Raw genomic sequence first — 15,661 nt, 5'->3', positions numbered from 1 at the left:
TTCAAGCCTCCTGGTCGCAACGACCCCAAGCACCCTTATTTTCCAGGATGGCGGTATCACAGCCGCCTATCCAGGCAAATGGCCATACCTTGTCACCATCACCGTCATCATCATCGGGACAATTGAGCCCCGCAATCGAACCCCCGCGAACCGATGTTTTCAATGCCAGCTCCGTGGCGGAGATCAAAGCCGCGCTCTCCCGTCTGCACAGCCAAGAAGCGTCCGTGACAGCTCGGCTAGATGCCCTGGTGATGTCGCAGAAAGACCTGTCTCGGGAATTGGGCCGACTGGATTTGATGCGCGCGCACATCGGAACCCAAACAAATACCACCCGATCGATCAGCCATGGTATGCTCTCCGAAGCTGCGAGCACGGCTGAGCGTATCTCCAGCGCCGTGCGACGACTGGATCTGGAGCAGGCGAGGGTCAAGGCTACACTGGAGGTCGTGGAGCAGGTTGCGGAGCTTAAGGCGTGTGCATTGGGCGTGGCGGGGTCAATGGGTGCTTCCCAGGACTGGGAGACGGCTGCTAGCTATCTACATCGGGCGGCACAGGTTCCCCCAGCTGTGGTCAATGGGACATTTGCTGCGGAGATGGTTCCAACCGCGGAGGTGCCTGACCCGCCAAGTGTTACTCTGGATAATGCGGCGGAATCGTTGTGTGGGCTCTTCCTTCGGGAATTCGACAAGGCCGTAAAGGAGAACGACGGGGCAAAGATTACCCGCTTCTTCAAACTGTTCCCGCTGATCGGCCGGTCTGAGGTTGGCCTGGATGTCTATGGGCGCTATGTCTGCCAGGGCGTTGCGGCGCGAGCACGCAGCAACCTCAATGCGGATTACGGGTCTCAGGCCAAGGATGGCTTCTTCTATGCCAATGCCTTGACCAAGCTCTTTGAACATATGGCCCAAATTATTGATGGACATGGTGGACTGGTGGAGCGGCACTATGGTCCACGGAAGATGGGCCGGGTTATTGAGCGGCTACAGGTTGAAGCGGACGTGCAGGGTGGCATCATCCTCGACACTTGGAGTGATGAGCGGCATGTGGATCGCAAGCTGATGGATATCAAATCTTATGCATTCACCTTCTTGGTGCAGAGCTTCCTCCCGGCGCAGAGGGCAGGCCACCCTCCCGCCGCTGGTGTGACTGCACCGACTGAGGACGAGGGCGTGGATATGAAGGAGATTGACGGGATCCTGAATGAGATGGCTATTATGCTTGGCCGGTGGTCTCTATACTGTCGATTCTTGGCGGATACCTGCAATGTAAGTGCAAGCTCCAGTATATACACAGGGCAAATACTGACCCGCAAATCAGGCCCCAGGTGATGACCAAGATCAAAAAGATGACGAAAGATTTGCACTGCCTGCTTTCTTGCAGGAGTCTTCTCTGGCACGCAAGGTCAACGACAAGCTAGTCTCTCCATTCAACGCCATGACAACCTTCTTCTTCCGTCGCTCTGTCGAAAAGGCCTTCCAGCTCGACGAGTCACCATCTGGCCTGACATTGAACCTCCAACGCCCACTCAAGGCAGATCCGCCCCATATCACCTCGGCCGTCGACGACATCATGTATATTGTCAACAAAGTACTACAACAGTCCCTCGCAACCTCCCAAGAAGCCGTTGTAACCAACGTGGTCCCAACACTCTCCCGCGTCCTGGGCTCCGACTTCATCGGCATGACCCAACGCAAGATGCGTGACGAATGCTACCCCCGCGCGCCCGTCCAAGGCGCCCAACCCCCGAACAAACCATCGTCGCCTTCCTCGTCCAAATCAACAACCTCGACCTCGGCGTCGATTATATCCGACGAATCGTCCAGAACAACTCCGGCTCTAAACAACCTCTCCCGTCATCCACTGAGGGCACCACACCCGACCAATCAACCCTGGTAACTGAGCACCTCCGCTCCATCTTCCCAGCTCCATCCTCCGCTCTCCACGTCGCCCAAACCCTGCACTCCCTAGCAACATCCTTCGAAGCCAAGGTCGCAGACCTCCTCTCGGACGGCATCCAAGTCGTCTTCAACAACGTGATCAAACACCGACTCCGCCCTCTCCTCGCCGACGCCTTCCGCGACATCGAGTATCATCCGTCCGATACCTCGGACCCAACACCCCACGATGACTACGACCCCGCAGACGGTAGCAGCAAGGAACTTGTCCGCCCCCGCTTCGCCGCCGGCTGGACAGACCTCCTCCTCCCACTAGCCCGCATCCTTACAGTCCCCGCCTTCGACCGCCTACTCACCGTGACGGTGGCGTACTTTGCGCGCCTCCTCGAGAAACGTCTCTGGTCGTACCAGGGCCGTATCAACGCGCTGGGCGCGGCCCGGCTCGAGCGTGATGTCGCGGGTATTGTTAATGCCGCCGCGGACGTGGGGTATGGTGCTGGTGCGGGTGCCCCCGGACGGTATCGTCATCGTGAGGCGTTTGCGAGGTGTGTGCAGATGACGCTTGTGATGGGCATGGATGAGGATGAGTGGGATGAGGTTTTGCGGGGTGAGGAGGCTGCGGAAGTTGTGGAGAAGTTGAGTCGGGAGGAGAGAGTTAGAGTTAGGGGAATGGTTAGGAGGGGTTGATTGAATACACCTTTGAGCATTGTGTTGCATTTGCATTTGCATTATACATAAATACCATTGTCTTTTCAGTTGGGCAGTTGTATCTGGATGGCAAGAATGCTGTTATGTAACTTATTCAAGATCTTTCCAATCAACATGTATCTCGAATAGAGGCACTCGAATATCCCAGTTGAAAAGATAGACCTTGATGGGCATCAATCCATTCCTTCATTAGTATCTCAATCTCGTTGATCTGATCCATACCCGGAATTCGATAGTATAAAATAGACCGTGATATAGAACAGGAGTCACAAAAGATCAAGATCGAGGGGAGGCTTGTGGATAATGTCATCATCATCAAGAGAGGTTATAATTGGATTCAAACCCAATATTCCAGCCCTCGCCGGAAGCCTAGTGGTCCGAAAGTCCCGCGAAGCTGCTCTGGTAGCCGTATCTAAACAATTCGATGGCCGGCTGTCTGGTTAGTGTGCCGTGAAGCTTCTGTGGAGCTCGGCTGGGCAGCGGGTGGGTGCTGGGGTTGGGTGGGTGGGGAGACAGATTAAATTCTGCGGTTATCTTTTTTAGATTTCTTATTTATTTGTATCATTCTGACCTCCTAAGTTAGGGCATTCTAATGATGTTAATTTTGAGGGGTTTGAAAGAAATGGGCTGTTGTATAGGGGTGTTATCTGTTGGGTTGGTGTCATGATGAAGCCCTTCGGGATGCCGGCGGGGAAATGGGAAGTACAGCGTGAGAACGGTGAGATGTATATATGGTGAAGTGGAGATTGAGGGTCCGATTCATGGAGTGGAGGATATGCCTTTCTCGGATTTTTGTTTGCGAGGGTTTTAAGTCTTCAATGTTCCACCCATACCTTGGGTTGAATTGATCCGTACCTACAGCTTCGACTGGAGGCTTTGACCTAGTACACAAGATCAAGAATCCTAGAGTAGTACAACCCATTCACATTACGACCCAATTATCAGAGACACGACACGGCGCTGGCCAACCCATGACGTATGAATTGGGTAGAAGACAAGAATGCATTTTAGCGTAGCAGAGTGGACCTGAACTTGAATTTCGCTGATAGTACATTTTCCAAGACATTGGAGTAATTCATAAAGATGGCAGCGTTCAAGCCATTAGCCATCTACCTAATCTTCTATTACTACCTTACTCCCTCCCAGGATCACAAGGTTCACATACCAGAGCGAGGGGAAAGTCTACAAACCATGAAAAATGGAAATGTTCCGAAAGGAAAAAGGTCTAACATCGATTCTCTATACTGCAATATAACCAATCAACCACCACCAGAAACATAACTCAGAATTAAAGAAAACGAATAATCCAAAAAAAGCCAACTTCATAATCAGAATTGAACTCACTAGACACCGAATATATACACACCATCGGCGCCGGAACAAGAATAAACGACATTTGCTTGAAGAACATGGATAGATGGGCAGAAAGAGGAAGAGGTGTGGCGGAGGGAGTAAATATGGTGGGTGATAGGCAATGGTCAAGTCGGTTCGAGGGTAGGTAGGTGGAATAGGTTGTAGGTTATACAGGTGATGTCGAGGAGGATAGAGGGTTTGTAGTTGTAGGTGGGTGGAAAAAGAAAAGGCCCCAGGCCTTTTGTGCGAAGAAAGAAACACGCTCAGAGGGATATCGAACAATGCGAAAGAAATAAATCAAGGGCGAGATGGGATGAGAAGGTCCAAGGAGGAAGAGGTGGTGGAAATGCAAAAGGTAGAGATGCAGATGCAAGCGCAGTGCTTAATCGGACTTTTCATCGACAGGCTTCAACACAACAGGCGTATCCGTTGGAGGGGGCGCATGCATGTGTGGGCTCGTCATCTCGGCAACCTGTCTGGGAGCAGGTGCAATCTTCACCTCGTGCAGATGCATATCGCCCTCGCTGCCGCCGCGCGAGCTCTGACTGATCTCGCCGTGCGGAGCCTGTCCCTCAAGCATCATCTCAGAGTGCTCGCCGATACCGTAGCGATCAGCGGCAGGAATCTCATGGCCATCCTCGAGCTGGTCCTGCTTCTGAGGAGTCCAGGCCAGGTAGTCACGGCGGACCTCGACGTAGTCGTAGGCGAACTCGCCGAGCTGGTCGTCGTCCATACCGAGGAGCTCGGCCTCCTCGGAGGCGCGCAGGTTCAGGCCGGGGATGGCGTTGATGGCGTAGGCGATGATGGCGGACATGACGAAGGAGTAGGCGGCGGTGGCCACGATATAGGCGATCTGGATGTACAGCTGCTTCCAGTTGTGGATGACCCAGCCGCCGACACCGGTGCCGACGTTGACGCCGTCCAGGCCGACGATGGCGTCATCACCGAAGAAAGCGTTGAAGAGGAGGCCGATGATACCGGCGACACCGTGCTCAGCCAACACATCCATGCTGTCGTCAATGCGGATCCAGTACTTGATCTTGGTCGAGTAATTGCAAACGATGCCGGTGACGATTCCGAGAATGACACTGGCCCAGGGCGAGATGAAACCAGACGCGGGGGTGGCAGCGACGAGACCGGAGATAGTGCCGGAACACCAGCCGACCATGGACCACTTGCGAGCCAGACGCCAGTCAAGCAGCACCCAGGTAATCGCACCGAAAGCAGCAGTGAGGTTAGTGTTCCAGGAGGCCATAGTGGCACGGATGTTGGCACCAAAGGCCGAACCACCGTTGAAGCCGAGCCAGCCGAACCAGAGGAAGACGGTACCGAGGAGGATGAGGGAGACGTTGTGAGGGCGGAAGTTGAGCATCATACGCTCCTGGCGGCGGCCAAGGACCATGCTGTATGCGAGTGCGGTGAAACCAGAGCCGATCTCGACGGGACCACCACCGGCGTAGTCCATGACACCGTACTTGTAGGCCCAGCCGTTGCTGTTCCAGGCCCAGCAGGCGAGGGGGCAGTAGACGACTGTGGCCCAGATGAAAGTGAAGACCATGGCGGGGAGGAGACGACCACGCTCAGCGACGGCGCCCATGACGATAGCAGCAGTGACGGCACAGAATTGCATCTGTTGAGGAGATGGATGTCAGTAAACAAGACTCCCTTGCAGCTCACGCGAGCCAGGATTCTGGTCTCTTCCTACCTGGTAGAATGCAAACAGCAAGCCAGGAATCAATGGTGATCCAGGGCTAGGATCCGCGAGCGTCTTCATCAGGCCAAAGTTGCGCAAGTTTCCGATAAATCCGTTGGTGGCAGTGGTGGAGAAGGCGAGCGAGTAACCCCAGAAGTACCATTGGAAGGTAATAACCGACATGGAAGCCATACAAGCCCAGATCATACTCAGAGCAGACTTACGGCGAGCCAAGCCCGAGTATAGGAAGCCCAGACCGGGAACCATGACCAAGACCATGGCCGAGGCCACAATAATATAGGCCTGGTCGCCGGATTGGAACCATTTGTTCAGATTTTCGGTGCCTGTAGGAAAAATGGACATGGTGAGTTTATGTTGATTATTTTGTCATGATCGCCGGAATGGTCATGATTGCCACCGAGGGAGGAATGGAGGGCATGTAGATAACGTACGGGAATCCCCGCCCAGGTCGGCATTGGTGGACAGCTCATAGTTGGAGGGAGCGCCAACCCAGTTGTAGGAGGCATAGTCGGGAGCGTATGCGGATTTCCCGTTGAACGACATGACGGGCGCCGCTGGGAGAGCTCAGGCGAGCTCGTGTGACGGGGGTTGGTCGAGAGCGTGTAACCTGGGTATTAATTCGGAAGCTTCGAGGGCGCTAAGCGTGACACGAAAGTATGAAATGGATGTCGTCTGAAGGAAGTATGTGTGTATGTGGATGTTAAATGCAGGCGAGGAGATAGTCGAGGAGAGAGAAGAGAGTAAGAAAGAAGAATTGGGAACTGGAGATCTAAAGAACCTCTAGCGAAGATCGGAGCGGAGGGTGTGGAGAAGAAGGCGAGAAAGAGGGGACTGGGAGAAAAAGAGTCGCCACGAGGTGGGCAAAAGAATATTATAATAAGTAGTCCGTAATCCGATCAGGTCGGGAGATTCTGGAAGGAGACCAGGGCCACCAGTCAGTTTTTTTTGCGGAGGGCGTTCAGCCCCGTTTGAAGGTGAGTCGCCAAACGCGAAACTTCGAGTCCACCCAGGCCGATAAGTTCGGATCGACAGACACCAGACGGAGAAGGATCCACTTGGGCCTGAAATCGGACCACACGAGTCTAGCGTGTTGAAGAAAAAGCAATTCGGCAGGGCGATAACAGGCGTAGCTGGAGATTGGAATAAAGAGAATGACCACGCGAGACTAGCTCAATTGGAGGAGAAAATGCGATCAGGCGATCTGAAATCTCCGAGGAAGCTCACTCACACACTGCAGTCTGTAAATTAAAATTCGTGGGGAGGCGCGGTTAAGGGGGGAAAATGAGAGGAAAAAGGAAAGAAAACTGATGAGGTGAGCGGATGACAACTGCAATGGGATAATTCCCGATAACCAAGATAAACCTGGAATCTGGGATCTGGGATCTATACACTTCATACAATATGGTAGAAATTGTAGAATTGAATTAGAATCCCTTTTTTCTATTTGATTTAATCAGCTTGGAAAATAATAATAATAAAGATTCATGTATTGTTGTTCTCTCTCTCTTTCTCTCTCTCTCTCTCTTTTTTGATCTCCTCATCATCACCATCATCATCATGAAATGGGTCCCCGGCTCCGTTGGCCGCAAGGGTCAAAAAAAAGAGAAATCAGAAACCCAGAAATCAGAAATCCAGAGCCCAATGGGACAAATGACAATTCTGTCCACTACCCAGAGTGGCGACGGGGTCTCAAGTCAAAATTTGCCTTCGTCCATGGGTCCCGCTCCGATCAAATGAGCCTTGGCTCTGTCCACTTTTTACGGCCGGGCTGGAACGGTTAATGGACCAAAGTACGTTAGTAACCCATATTAGGCAATTTGCAGTCGTGCATATCGTATCCAAAGCAGAAGAAATATCCAATTCGATGCTCCGGTGACCGGCAGAGTAAAAGATGAACGGGCCCTGAGCTCGGCAAGCGATGCAATCTAAAACTCTGGGGAAAGAAAAACGTCCTGGGGGAGAAAGAGGAGAGAATTTGCCAAGCCTCTGGAGATTAGAACGACTACTACAAAGTAGTAGTAGTATGTACTGTATACTCGAGAAGACCTGGGGTTATCATTCATACCTCTAACCCCCCTCTAATCCCCCCCAATCCCCCCAATTCTGCAGGACGAAAAGGGGTCCTATATATGCCTGAGACAGGCGGGCTGCACGTTACTTTCCCCGGAATCGTGTCCTCCTCTATCTACACTATCTACTATCTATTCTTCCTATCACGATCAAGAAGAATGCCACTGTCCGACAGGGAAAAGTCTTATCTCTATCGCTATCGCTATCGTGCTTACCTCCCCCCTGTAAATGAAGGGTACTCCGTACATCTCCGTGGAAAACCCACGTCCCTAGGAGTAGTCCCAAGTAGCAGGATCCAGGGCTTATTGGCGGCATTCGCTGGAGGAGCATTTCCTGCTGGCTGCCGCTGTCCAGAAATACGGGAGTGACAATCATTCCGTTCTAACTTGTTGCGTACCCAAAGTTCCTCAGAGGCCCCAGCGTGGCTTAGGCTTATCGCACCTCTCTTCCTTCTCAAATCCCGTCAGCCAATTTCGTCAATTACTTTTCGTGAAAAAAAGAGGTCGCTATCCCCCGCCAGCAATTGGACGAACGTCGACCCTATCATTGTTCTCTGATTGGTTGCAGATAAACACTTGCCACCCGGCCGCTAAGTGGGGCCAGAGTGTAACTCCTTTGGGACTAGTCTGAAAGATAGACTCAACCATGAAACAGGGACTCTGATTGGCTCCAGATAAGAAGACAGTTCGTTGCCACTGGGTTCCCCGATATTTTCCGGCTCGGGATGTCTCGGGCATGGGGGCCGATGTTCGGGCTGCAGGCGACCGGGAATAATCAGTGGATGGGTTATGGATGATTTCATTTCCCTTGTTTCCCCAGGTGTCTGACATGCGAGACATGTGAGACGTGGGGATGGACCCTGACTATTGATGGAGAATATACTCTTATACGGGACTATTATTGTCACATGTAAATCTCCCAAATACTTAATTATCACAATCTTAAAAAACTATGAAATCATCACTCTCTCTCTCTCTCTCTGTGTAACCCGTTCAAATCAACAACCAACAGTCATCGATCCCGTTCCCGTGGGCCCGGCCCCCCGGGCCCGCTGTCTTGGTAAGAAGAGGGTCCGGGCCTTATCGTAGCCTCACCTTATCTTTTTCACGAGACCACAGAATATTATTGTAACGGAGTACACCGTACATAAGTAGTTTTCCATCTGCAAAGGGATCGAGACCCTTCTCCAGCATGCATTTCAGATAGAATTAAATAAGAAGTGAATATCACACAGTCCGACCCATTCGCACAGACTCTCTACTCCACGTGCTTGGCCCCGATATAATATTACGGGCAATATCAGTTTGCGAGACGCAGTGTCCAAATTCCACTCTTCATTCTGTCCACGAAATTCAATCCATGAGTAAATGCCATGTCAAGAAAACAGAAAAAGAAAACTCAATACGTACATAGTGAAAACAGTCCAAAGCAGATATTCAGTGACTCAAATTGCTCTACTATGGTCTCTTCAAGATGCATCTCGACGTCATTCCATCATCCCCTGTCCCTACCCCCAGCTCTTACCTAGTTCTTAGTCTAACCATCTTATTATCCACCTCCCTCGTGGATCATGCCGCTATTTTAAACGTGCATTAGACTCCCTTCTAGCCCCTTTGCTAGAGCCTAGCGGTGACTCTGTAGCGTGACTCCATTCTCCCGAGACTCCGAGCATCCATAAGCGTAGTCGAACTAAGTGGGGGCTGTGGGATTATCTAGATGACCTTATGCTTACTACTACTGTATTTAGTACTGTAGATGGTTCGATAGTGAGTGATTACTGGTAGCTCGCTTCTTTTCAGAATTTGCGTAGACGAGGCATTGGTCTCTGATAAGAGTGGAGGTAAACTGTACGTTATATTAAGGATAGGGACATTCAATTCAGCTTCCTTCCCAGAAAACTGTCTTGATAGCCATAATCGGCCTCAGAAACCTTGATCTGTGCTCGAGATGCATGATAGACGTTTCTCGCTTGAGATCGGAGCCCTGAGCCCCCAAGAGGGCATTCTGGCCTTCAATCGTAGCTCTGTAATTCGTACCGAGTAATCAAACTTCTATTCTTTCATATCCTATAACCAAATGGTCATACATGGCCTTGGCCTGTCATTTGATATACTAGACTGGCTGAAACAAACTCCATATTTTGGATGAATGCCACATGAAAGTATTTGATTGAGTGAATCTTGATTAATTTCGGTTCCCTAATCTCGGAAGAAGTCCACCAGAATGCCTAAGAATTTGAACAGCAGAGACTCTGCCATGGATTGGGAGAATCACAGATCGAGGGCCATTCGTTTATTCTCTGAAGATCATGTAGATCCATGAATAGCACGCATATGAATGTTCATATTGTCTATTCGATTGAAGCTCTTGCCGCACATAGGACACTTGTGAATCTTGGGGGAGATGTGGGTTGTCGTGATATGGTGCCGGAGAGTCGCGGTTGTGCTGAATGGGCCATTGTTGGTACACCCGCTCCATCTGCACTTGAGGTATTTAGGCCGTCTGTGATGAGATTAGAATAGTCCAAAAAAAGTAGGTCTGGATAGGAAAGCGCTAACTCTCCGATGTTATGGCGAGGCCCAAAGGGTCCCGAGGATTCAGTAACGTCAGGGTTGACAGTCAAAGAGGTTTCCTCTCCGGCAGAACTCCCCCCGGAGATCTTTTTTATCAACTATTTTATGTGAAGGTATAGAAAATATGGCGAGGCCCTCGAGATGTCTTGCAATATGGGATTCAACATCGTAACTCATGGTGAAAGTCTGGAGGCATAGAGGGCAATTTTGGTGCTCCGGGGAAACATGTTTGAAGTCATGTACAGTAGTTTTCGAATTCAGTTTGACCCCACACTCTTTCGACTTAAAGGGGTAATGAGCATACCACATACCGGCACGTGCTGTAATCAGTCGGTAATGATAAATCGAATCTCCTAGCGACTTTCGGGAGATCTGGCGATCCGGGTGATCGTCTGCCTGTTTTTCGCCTTGGCTGTGCTTACGCTGTAAAAGAGCCCATCCTGGTTGGGAATGGTATTAACTTTGTATCTCCATGTATCATTTGGCGCGTCTCATTGGTTGCCAGTCTCAAAGACAGCATAGCTCACCAGCAAGCTTGCATGGACAATCCAGGTATCCTGATTAGTTTTTACAGAGGATTTCGAGAAGAAGTTGGCCCTGATATCACGCCTATCTTGTATCTCAATCTATCGAACATGAAACGTGGAACACAACTCAGATTACGTGTCAACCCCTGGATAGTGTGTCAGCCCATACGCCGCGCTGTCTGCCTTGAAGCCATCCCCGTCCAGTTTGTTTGAGAATAAACCGCAAATCATGTGGAGAGGACAATTCGACACCTAGATCCGGAACGATCTGCTGGGTTGCTTACACTTATCGTTTTCCCACTTCTTTCTCGGGCATTGAGACGTATCCAAGGGTATTGTGTGATGTGTCGAAAGTATAGATTATTTCGGCACATGCAGTGAAGTGTAGAGCAAGGCCGTGCTTAAGTACATTTCAATGTCAACCTGAGCGACGGGCCAGGGAGCCCGAGAAAGACGATTCGAGGCCCGATTTAATTCTGTGACCTAAACGAGCGGGCAGACCATTCAGCGTTCCATTGTCAATTCTGAAAGCCTCTACAAGCATATAGTCCTGGAAAGAAGTTTTGCTTGTGGCTACAGTACAAAACAGTTAATGAATGTGGGACCGACATCTAATTTATGTATAGCTAGAAGAATCACACTTTCAAATCTCCAAACTCAGGGACGACAGCGAGGATATTTTTGGCGTAGGCAGCGGCTGTTGCTGCTGCGTACCTCTGCCACCCTGCATTCTTGTGTGAGTCCGCATAATCACATATTCCTCGAATCACAAGACATGGGAAATAGTCCATTAGACCTGCAGCTCCTATATCAAAACAGAGTATTCCAAGCTCGCGGGCTATTCTGTCTCTGGTAGGGCCGTGCTTTATCACCTGGTTGCCCGATCCGATGAGGCCATAATGAATTTCTGGCTCTTCTGTATCTCGAGTAGGGCGAAGGATAACTCTTTTTCTATCACAATCGGCACATATAACATTGGAGCTAATATGATCGTAATGTGCCTCAAAAAGTTGATCTTGCTGCTCCCAAGGGTATGTAAAACTGGACATATGTGGATACTTGGTCACCATCTCAGAAAGATAGGCCGGAATCTGGCTGTAGTCACTCTCATGCTTTGCTCGTAGGCTCGAAACCGCTCTAAGCAGCACATGAGGAGGCTTATTTAAGGTACCAGAGTACTGAAACTTGCCCTCATAAATTGTTTTGCCGTAGTCATATTGCACAACGCCCCCATAATGACTTGCTGGCATGCTCACAACAACATCTCCCAGCCGAATGTCAGTTTGCGTGCTAGGAACTCCACCTCCGATTCCCACCATCAGGCCAAACCGGATTGACTGGAAGGAAGATATCATATGGACACCCACTATAGCTGCTGAGGTTGTACCATATGACCCGGGAGGACAGCAGCCTATGACAACATTGTGAACACCTATCTTCCCGAGAGTATAGATATTGCCATCAACAGGAGGTGTAGGTAGGTCGGCATGGATTTCATCTAGCATGGCAGTAGCAGCAGCAAGTTCCAGCGGAAGGGCACAAACTAAGCCAACCGTATAATCATCGTGAAGGTATACACCTGCAGCGGCCATTTTTCCAAAGCTCGAGACTGTTTCAACTATCGGAGAGGGTTGAAGCCGTTGCGCGGAGAAGTTGTTGCTGATTGTCTTGAAAGGAAAAGAGGGGGAGACAGGTTGCGGGTGTATGCCAATTTCGTGTAAATTACATGACCTCTGATATTGAATGTGTATTGTAAGATACGTAGAATATTGTAGAAAGCGGTCTAGATCAAGTGCTTAAAATAACATCCAATCAGAACTTGCATATTTGGGATTTCTTTTCCGGGAATCAAGTGTAAAGAGTGTGAGGTCAAACTGAATACGAAAACTACTGTACGGTTTGCAAATGACTCCACCACTCATCTTTCGTTTTGTAGAGGAAGTCTGCTGTATCACAATTCTCGAAAATACAAACGTAGGGCAAAAGGTCGAGCGTTAGGTGGTGCAGCCAGGACATCTGGTTGGTAGCATCCATCATGGAAAAAACATAATGGACATTCAAATGCAGCCCCATCGAAGGTCTGACTCGGTGGTAAGACCAGTTGAAAACCCTCAGTAGGTGTGTCATAAGAATGTGCAGTCGTCTCATCGGTGTTGGACTCGAACCTAGCGACGTCTGATGATGCTTGCTCACATAAGAATCCTCTCACAATGCCTTTTGACGATGCGAAATACGTGTTACTCAGAGTCTGAAAAGCATCTAGCTTTCGAGAGTTCTCCTCGCGGCTTGTTAAGAGTGCTCGACACCGGGATTATGGCGGAGCTCAGACGATCTGTGATCTCCGCTCTGACATGGGGATACTTGCCACGTACAATATTTCAATCATTATCTCGCCAGGAAGAAACAACACCCCCGTTCGAAGAAAGGAGATTGTGAAAAGTTGGCTTCTGTATCATAATGGCAATGTCGAACAGCCCACTGACAATACCCAGGAGATCGGAATACGTTTCTTGGATTTCGTCCTCAAGTACTTTCCTCCTCGGATTCAGTATCTGAATCGCTCGCTTGAAGCATTTCCGGAATACTTTGTAAGTCTCGAAGAGCACGGCGAAGTTGATCCAGCTGTCTCACAACCGGATCTTTGAGGTGCGGAGAATCACGGATCCGATAATCCAACGTCGAGTCGCCTTCCAGGTACACCCCTGTGCTGGAACACCAGATACGAAGCCGTCCAAGCTCGTCTTTCCATCTCGAAAGTGGCACATTTCGCCCAACATTGACAAGGGTTTCGGAATTCAATAACTCTCGGAATAAATAAAGGCAGAAAGTCGCATGTGTGAATATAATCGAAGAGGGATGGTACAATCTTGGATCTTCATCGGGAAAATGAGTGGAATAGTAGGAGGTACTGGACGAATGGATCGGATTTGACTTGAGAGTAATCAACTTTGAAGCTGCATCCCTCGGCAGGGTGGAGGGAGGACTTGAATTCATGGGAAAAAGCGAGCGGATGATATACTTGAGGATAATAGGGGTCTAGTGTTTCTCTTGCAATTGAAAATGGGGCGCCGGATGATGACACCTTCTGTTCTAGAAAACAAGGTGAAATATTCTCTGGGAGAGCTGGGTTGTTCATAGCGTTTGCAGATCTCAAGAAAGGCAAGCTCTCAGTACCAATTCAGGGATTAAGAAGCTCCACGCTATTCGAAAGTTGAGCTTGAGATCTAATCTTTGCAGTCTTATACCTTTCAGGTGCGGTGAGCCCTCTGACGTGGAATGCGGCTCTTTGTCTGCAGGGTAGATGAGTTGTCCTAAAGGGGTTGTTCTGGCAGGAATAAATCAAAGAGATACCTCTTGCGCTACAAGATGCTCTCTGGGGCTGAGATCGCAGGGCTCGTTTTGGTAATCTTACCTCTAGTCCTAAAGCAATTAGACATTTACATAAAAGGCATCGATACTGTGATGACACTGAAGAAAGCAAAGTATCGAAGATACCTAGAACACCATGCGGCGCTTCCTAGGTGGCCAACGATCCAAGTTGATTCAAAGCGATCAAAATGGCCTTCGAAGGTATTGTTCCTCAAGATCAGATCTCCAGTCTGGAGACAAATCCACATCATCCACTGTGGCAAGATGGACTTGTGCAGCAGAAGCTTAAAGATAAACTTGGGTGTGATTACACTGCGTTTTGTAGTAATTTGGAGCAAGCTAACCACATCTTGCAAGAGCTTGCTGAGAAATTGGGAGTCAATCTTCCAGGATCCGTAAATAATAGCACGGTGTTTGTAAAGCGTGGAATTGATAACTAACAGACTTGGTTCGTCAGTCATCCTACCTCCAAACCTCAGTCACAATGCATCAAATTCGCAAAGTCAAGACGATCCTGTCAGAAAGTATATATGCGGAATTGTTTCGCAAGATGGATGGTCACAACGGCATGCTCCGATCGCTCATCGAGCAATCTGTTTACCGGAATGCGACTCGACAAATGCCAAGACCAGACGCAATCCAAACGGTTCAGCAATACAAAATGATTCGAAAGGTGGTGAGCAGCATCCATGAAACTCTCACTCAGGAGAGATTCTGGAGATATCCGTTTCGCAATGTCCATACAACCCGATTCGTTCTTGATCAGGAAGTGAATAGATGCGACGAGGTAGAGAAAGTACGATTTCGGTTGGTTTTCACAGCGCCAGCATCAGGCTCCATGATCGCTACGATATCGAAATGGCATGAGGTCGCTATCGAGCCAGCACAGATTCAATTCCCAGCGCATGTCCAATCCTCAACACAGATTCAATCGGCTCAGCAGACAATTTCATCTGCTTCACAGCAGGGCTTCTCTCAACCGTCTATCTCGACTGGATCGTCATTCTGCAGGGATCCTAGCCATCAGATCTCCCCCTCACAGATATCCGATATGTGCAATGCACTTGCTCGATATGTGACATCTCGTGGCAATCAACAACCTCTTGGCTATCTCAGCGACGGTTCATACAGGCATGACCTACTTGTGCTCAAAAGCGACGAGGGACGGCTAGACTCCCAGTCCCTTGAAGAGCTTCTCCGAGAATCATCTCACCTCCTCCCATCCGTTGATGGCGGCTTTGATTTTTCCAGAAGAGATCGCTTATACTTAGCAGCAAAATTGTCAGTACTTTGCTCCAATTCCAAGGCAACTGGCTCCAAGGCAACTGGCTTCAAGAGAGCTGAGCTCCGCCGATATCTCAATATCGAAGAACGCCGCTAGTCTTGCGGAGGCTATTCGCTACCCTTCTTTGACCCGAAAATTAGTCAATACGGGAGCGGTTGAAAGGTCCT

The 15,661-nt window shown here is 49.6% G+C and overlaps 4 protein-coding genes across 4 annotated transcripts; 2 read left to right on the top strand and 2 right to left on the bottom strand.

Moving 5' to 3' along the window:
- Positions 1 to 17: 17 nt before the first annotated feature.
- Positions 18 to 2,582, top strand: N7473_005481 (Golgi transport complex subunit COG4; the record flags this gene model as incomplete). The annotated part of the gene is made up of 3 exons (XM_057151421.1): positions 18 to 1,265; positions 1,318 to 1,852; positions 1,924 to 2,582. Exons 1-3 carry the CDS (start codon positions 48 to 50, stop codon positions 2,580 to 2,582), a joined length of 2,412 nt encoding a protein of 803 aa, XP_057009226.1. The 5' UTR covers positions 18 to 47.
- A 1,243-nt stretch (positions 2,583 to 3,825) lies between these two features.
- Positions 3,826 to 7,102, bottom strand: N7473_005480 (ammonium transporter). Its single transcript, XM_057151420.1, has 3 exons — positions 6,102 to 7,102; positions 5,662 to 5,993; positions 3,826 to 5,586 (listed from the first exon to the last, which is right to left on the bottom strand). Exons 1-3 carry the CDS (start codon positions 6,211 to 6,213, stop codon positions 4,339 to 4,341), a joined length of 1,692 nt encoding a protein of 563 aa, XP_057009225.1. The 5' UTR covers positions 6,214 to 7,102; the 3' UTR covers positions 3,826 to 4,338.
- A 4,373-nt stretch (positions 7,103 to 11,475) lies between these two features.
- Positions 11,476 to 12,432, bottom strand: N7473_005479 (uncharacterized protein; the record flags this gene model as incomplete). Its single annotated transcript, XM_057151419.1, has 1 exon — positions 11,476 to 12,432. One exon carries the CDS (start codon positions 12,430 to 12,432, stop codon positions 11,476 to 11,478), a length of 957 nt encoding a protein of 318 aa, XP_057009224.1.
- A 2,261-nt stretch (positions 12,433 to 14,693) lies between these two features.
- Positions 14,694 to 15,590, top strand: N7473_005478 (uncharacterized protein; the record flags this gene model as incomplete). Its single annotated transcript, XM_057151418.1, has 1 exon — positions 14,694 to 15,590. The coding sequence occupies one exon, from the start codon at positions 14,694 to 14,696 to the stop codon at positions 15,588 to 15,590; it is 897 nt and encodes a 298-aa protein (XP_057009223.1).
- Positions 15,591 to 15,661: the final 71 nt, after the last annotated feature.

Source organism: Penicillium subrubescens (genome assembly GCF_028828155.1).
Source record: "Penicillium subrubescens strain IBT 31985 chromosome Unknown utg000004l_segment0_segment0, whole genome shotgun sequence".
Lineage (NCBI taxonomy): Eukaryota > Fungi > Ascomycota > Eurotiomycetes > Eurotiales > Aspergillaceae > Penicillium > Penicillium subrubescens.
The sequence above is the reverse complement of the archived record's forward strand: the minus strand, read 5'-3'. Positions and strand labels throughout refer to the sequence as shown.

Bases quoted from the DNA above. Each gene is read 5' to 3' on its own strand.
- N7473_005480 (XM_057151420.1), bottom strand. From the start codon at position 6,213: ATGTCGTTCAACGGGAAATCCGCATACGCTCCCGACTATGCCTCCTAC. The intron at 5,994-6,101 runs GTACGTTATCTA...TTTTTCCTACAG, and splicing joins CGACCTGGGCGGGGATTCCC to GCACCGAAAATCTGAACAAA. The intron at 5,587-5,661 runs GTAGGAAGAGAC...TCTCCTCAACAG, and splicing joins TGCTGTTTGCATTCTACCAG to ATGCAATTCTGTGCCGTCAC.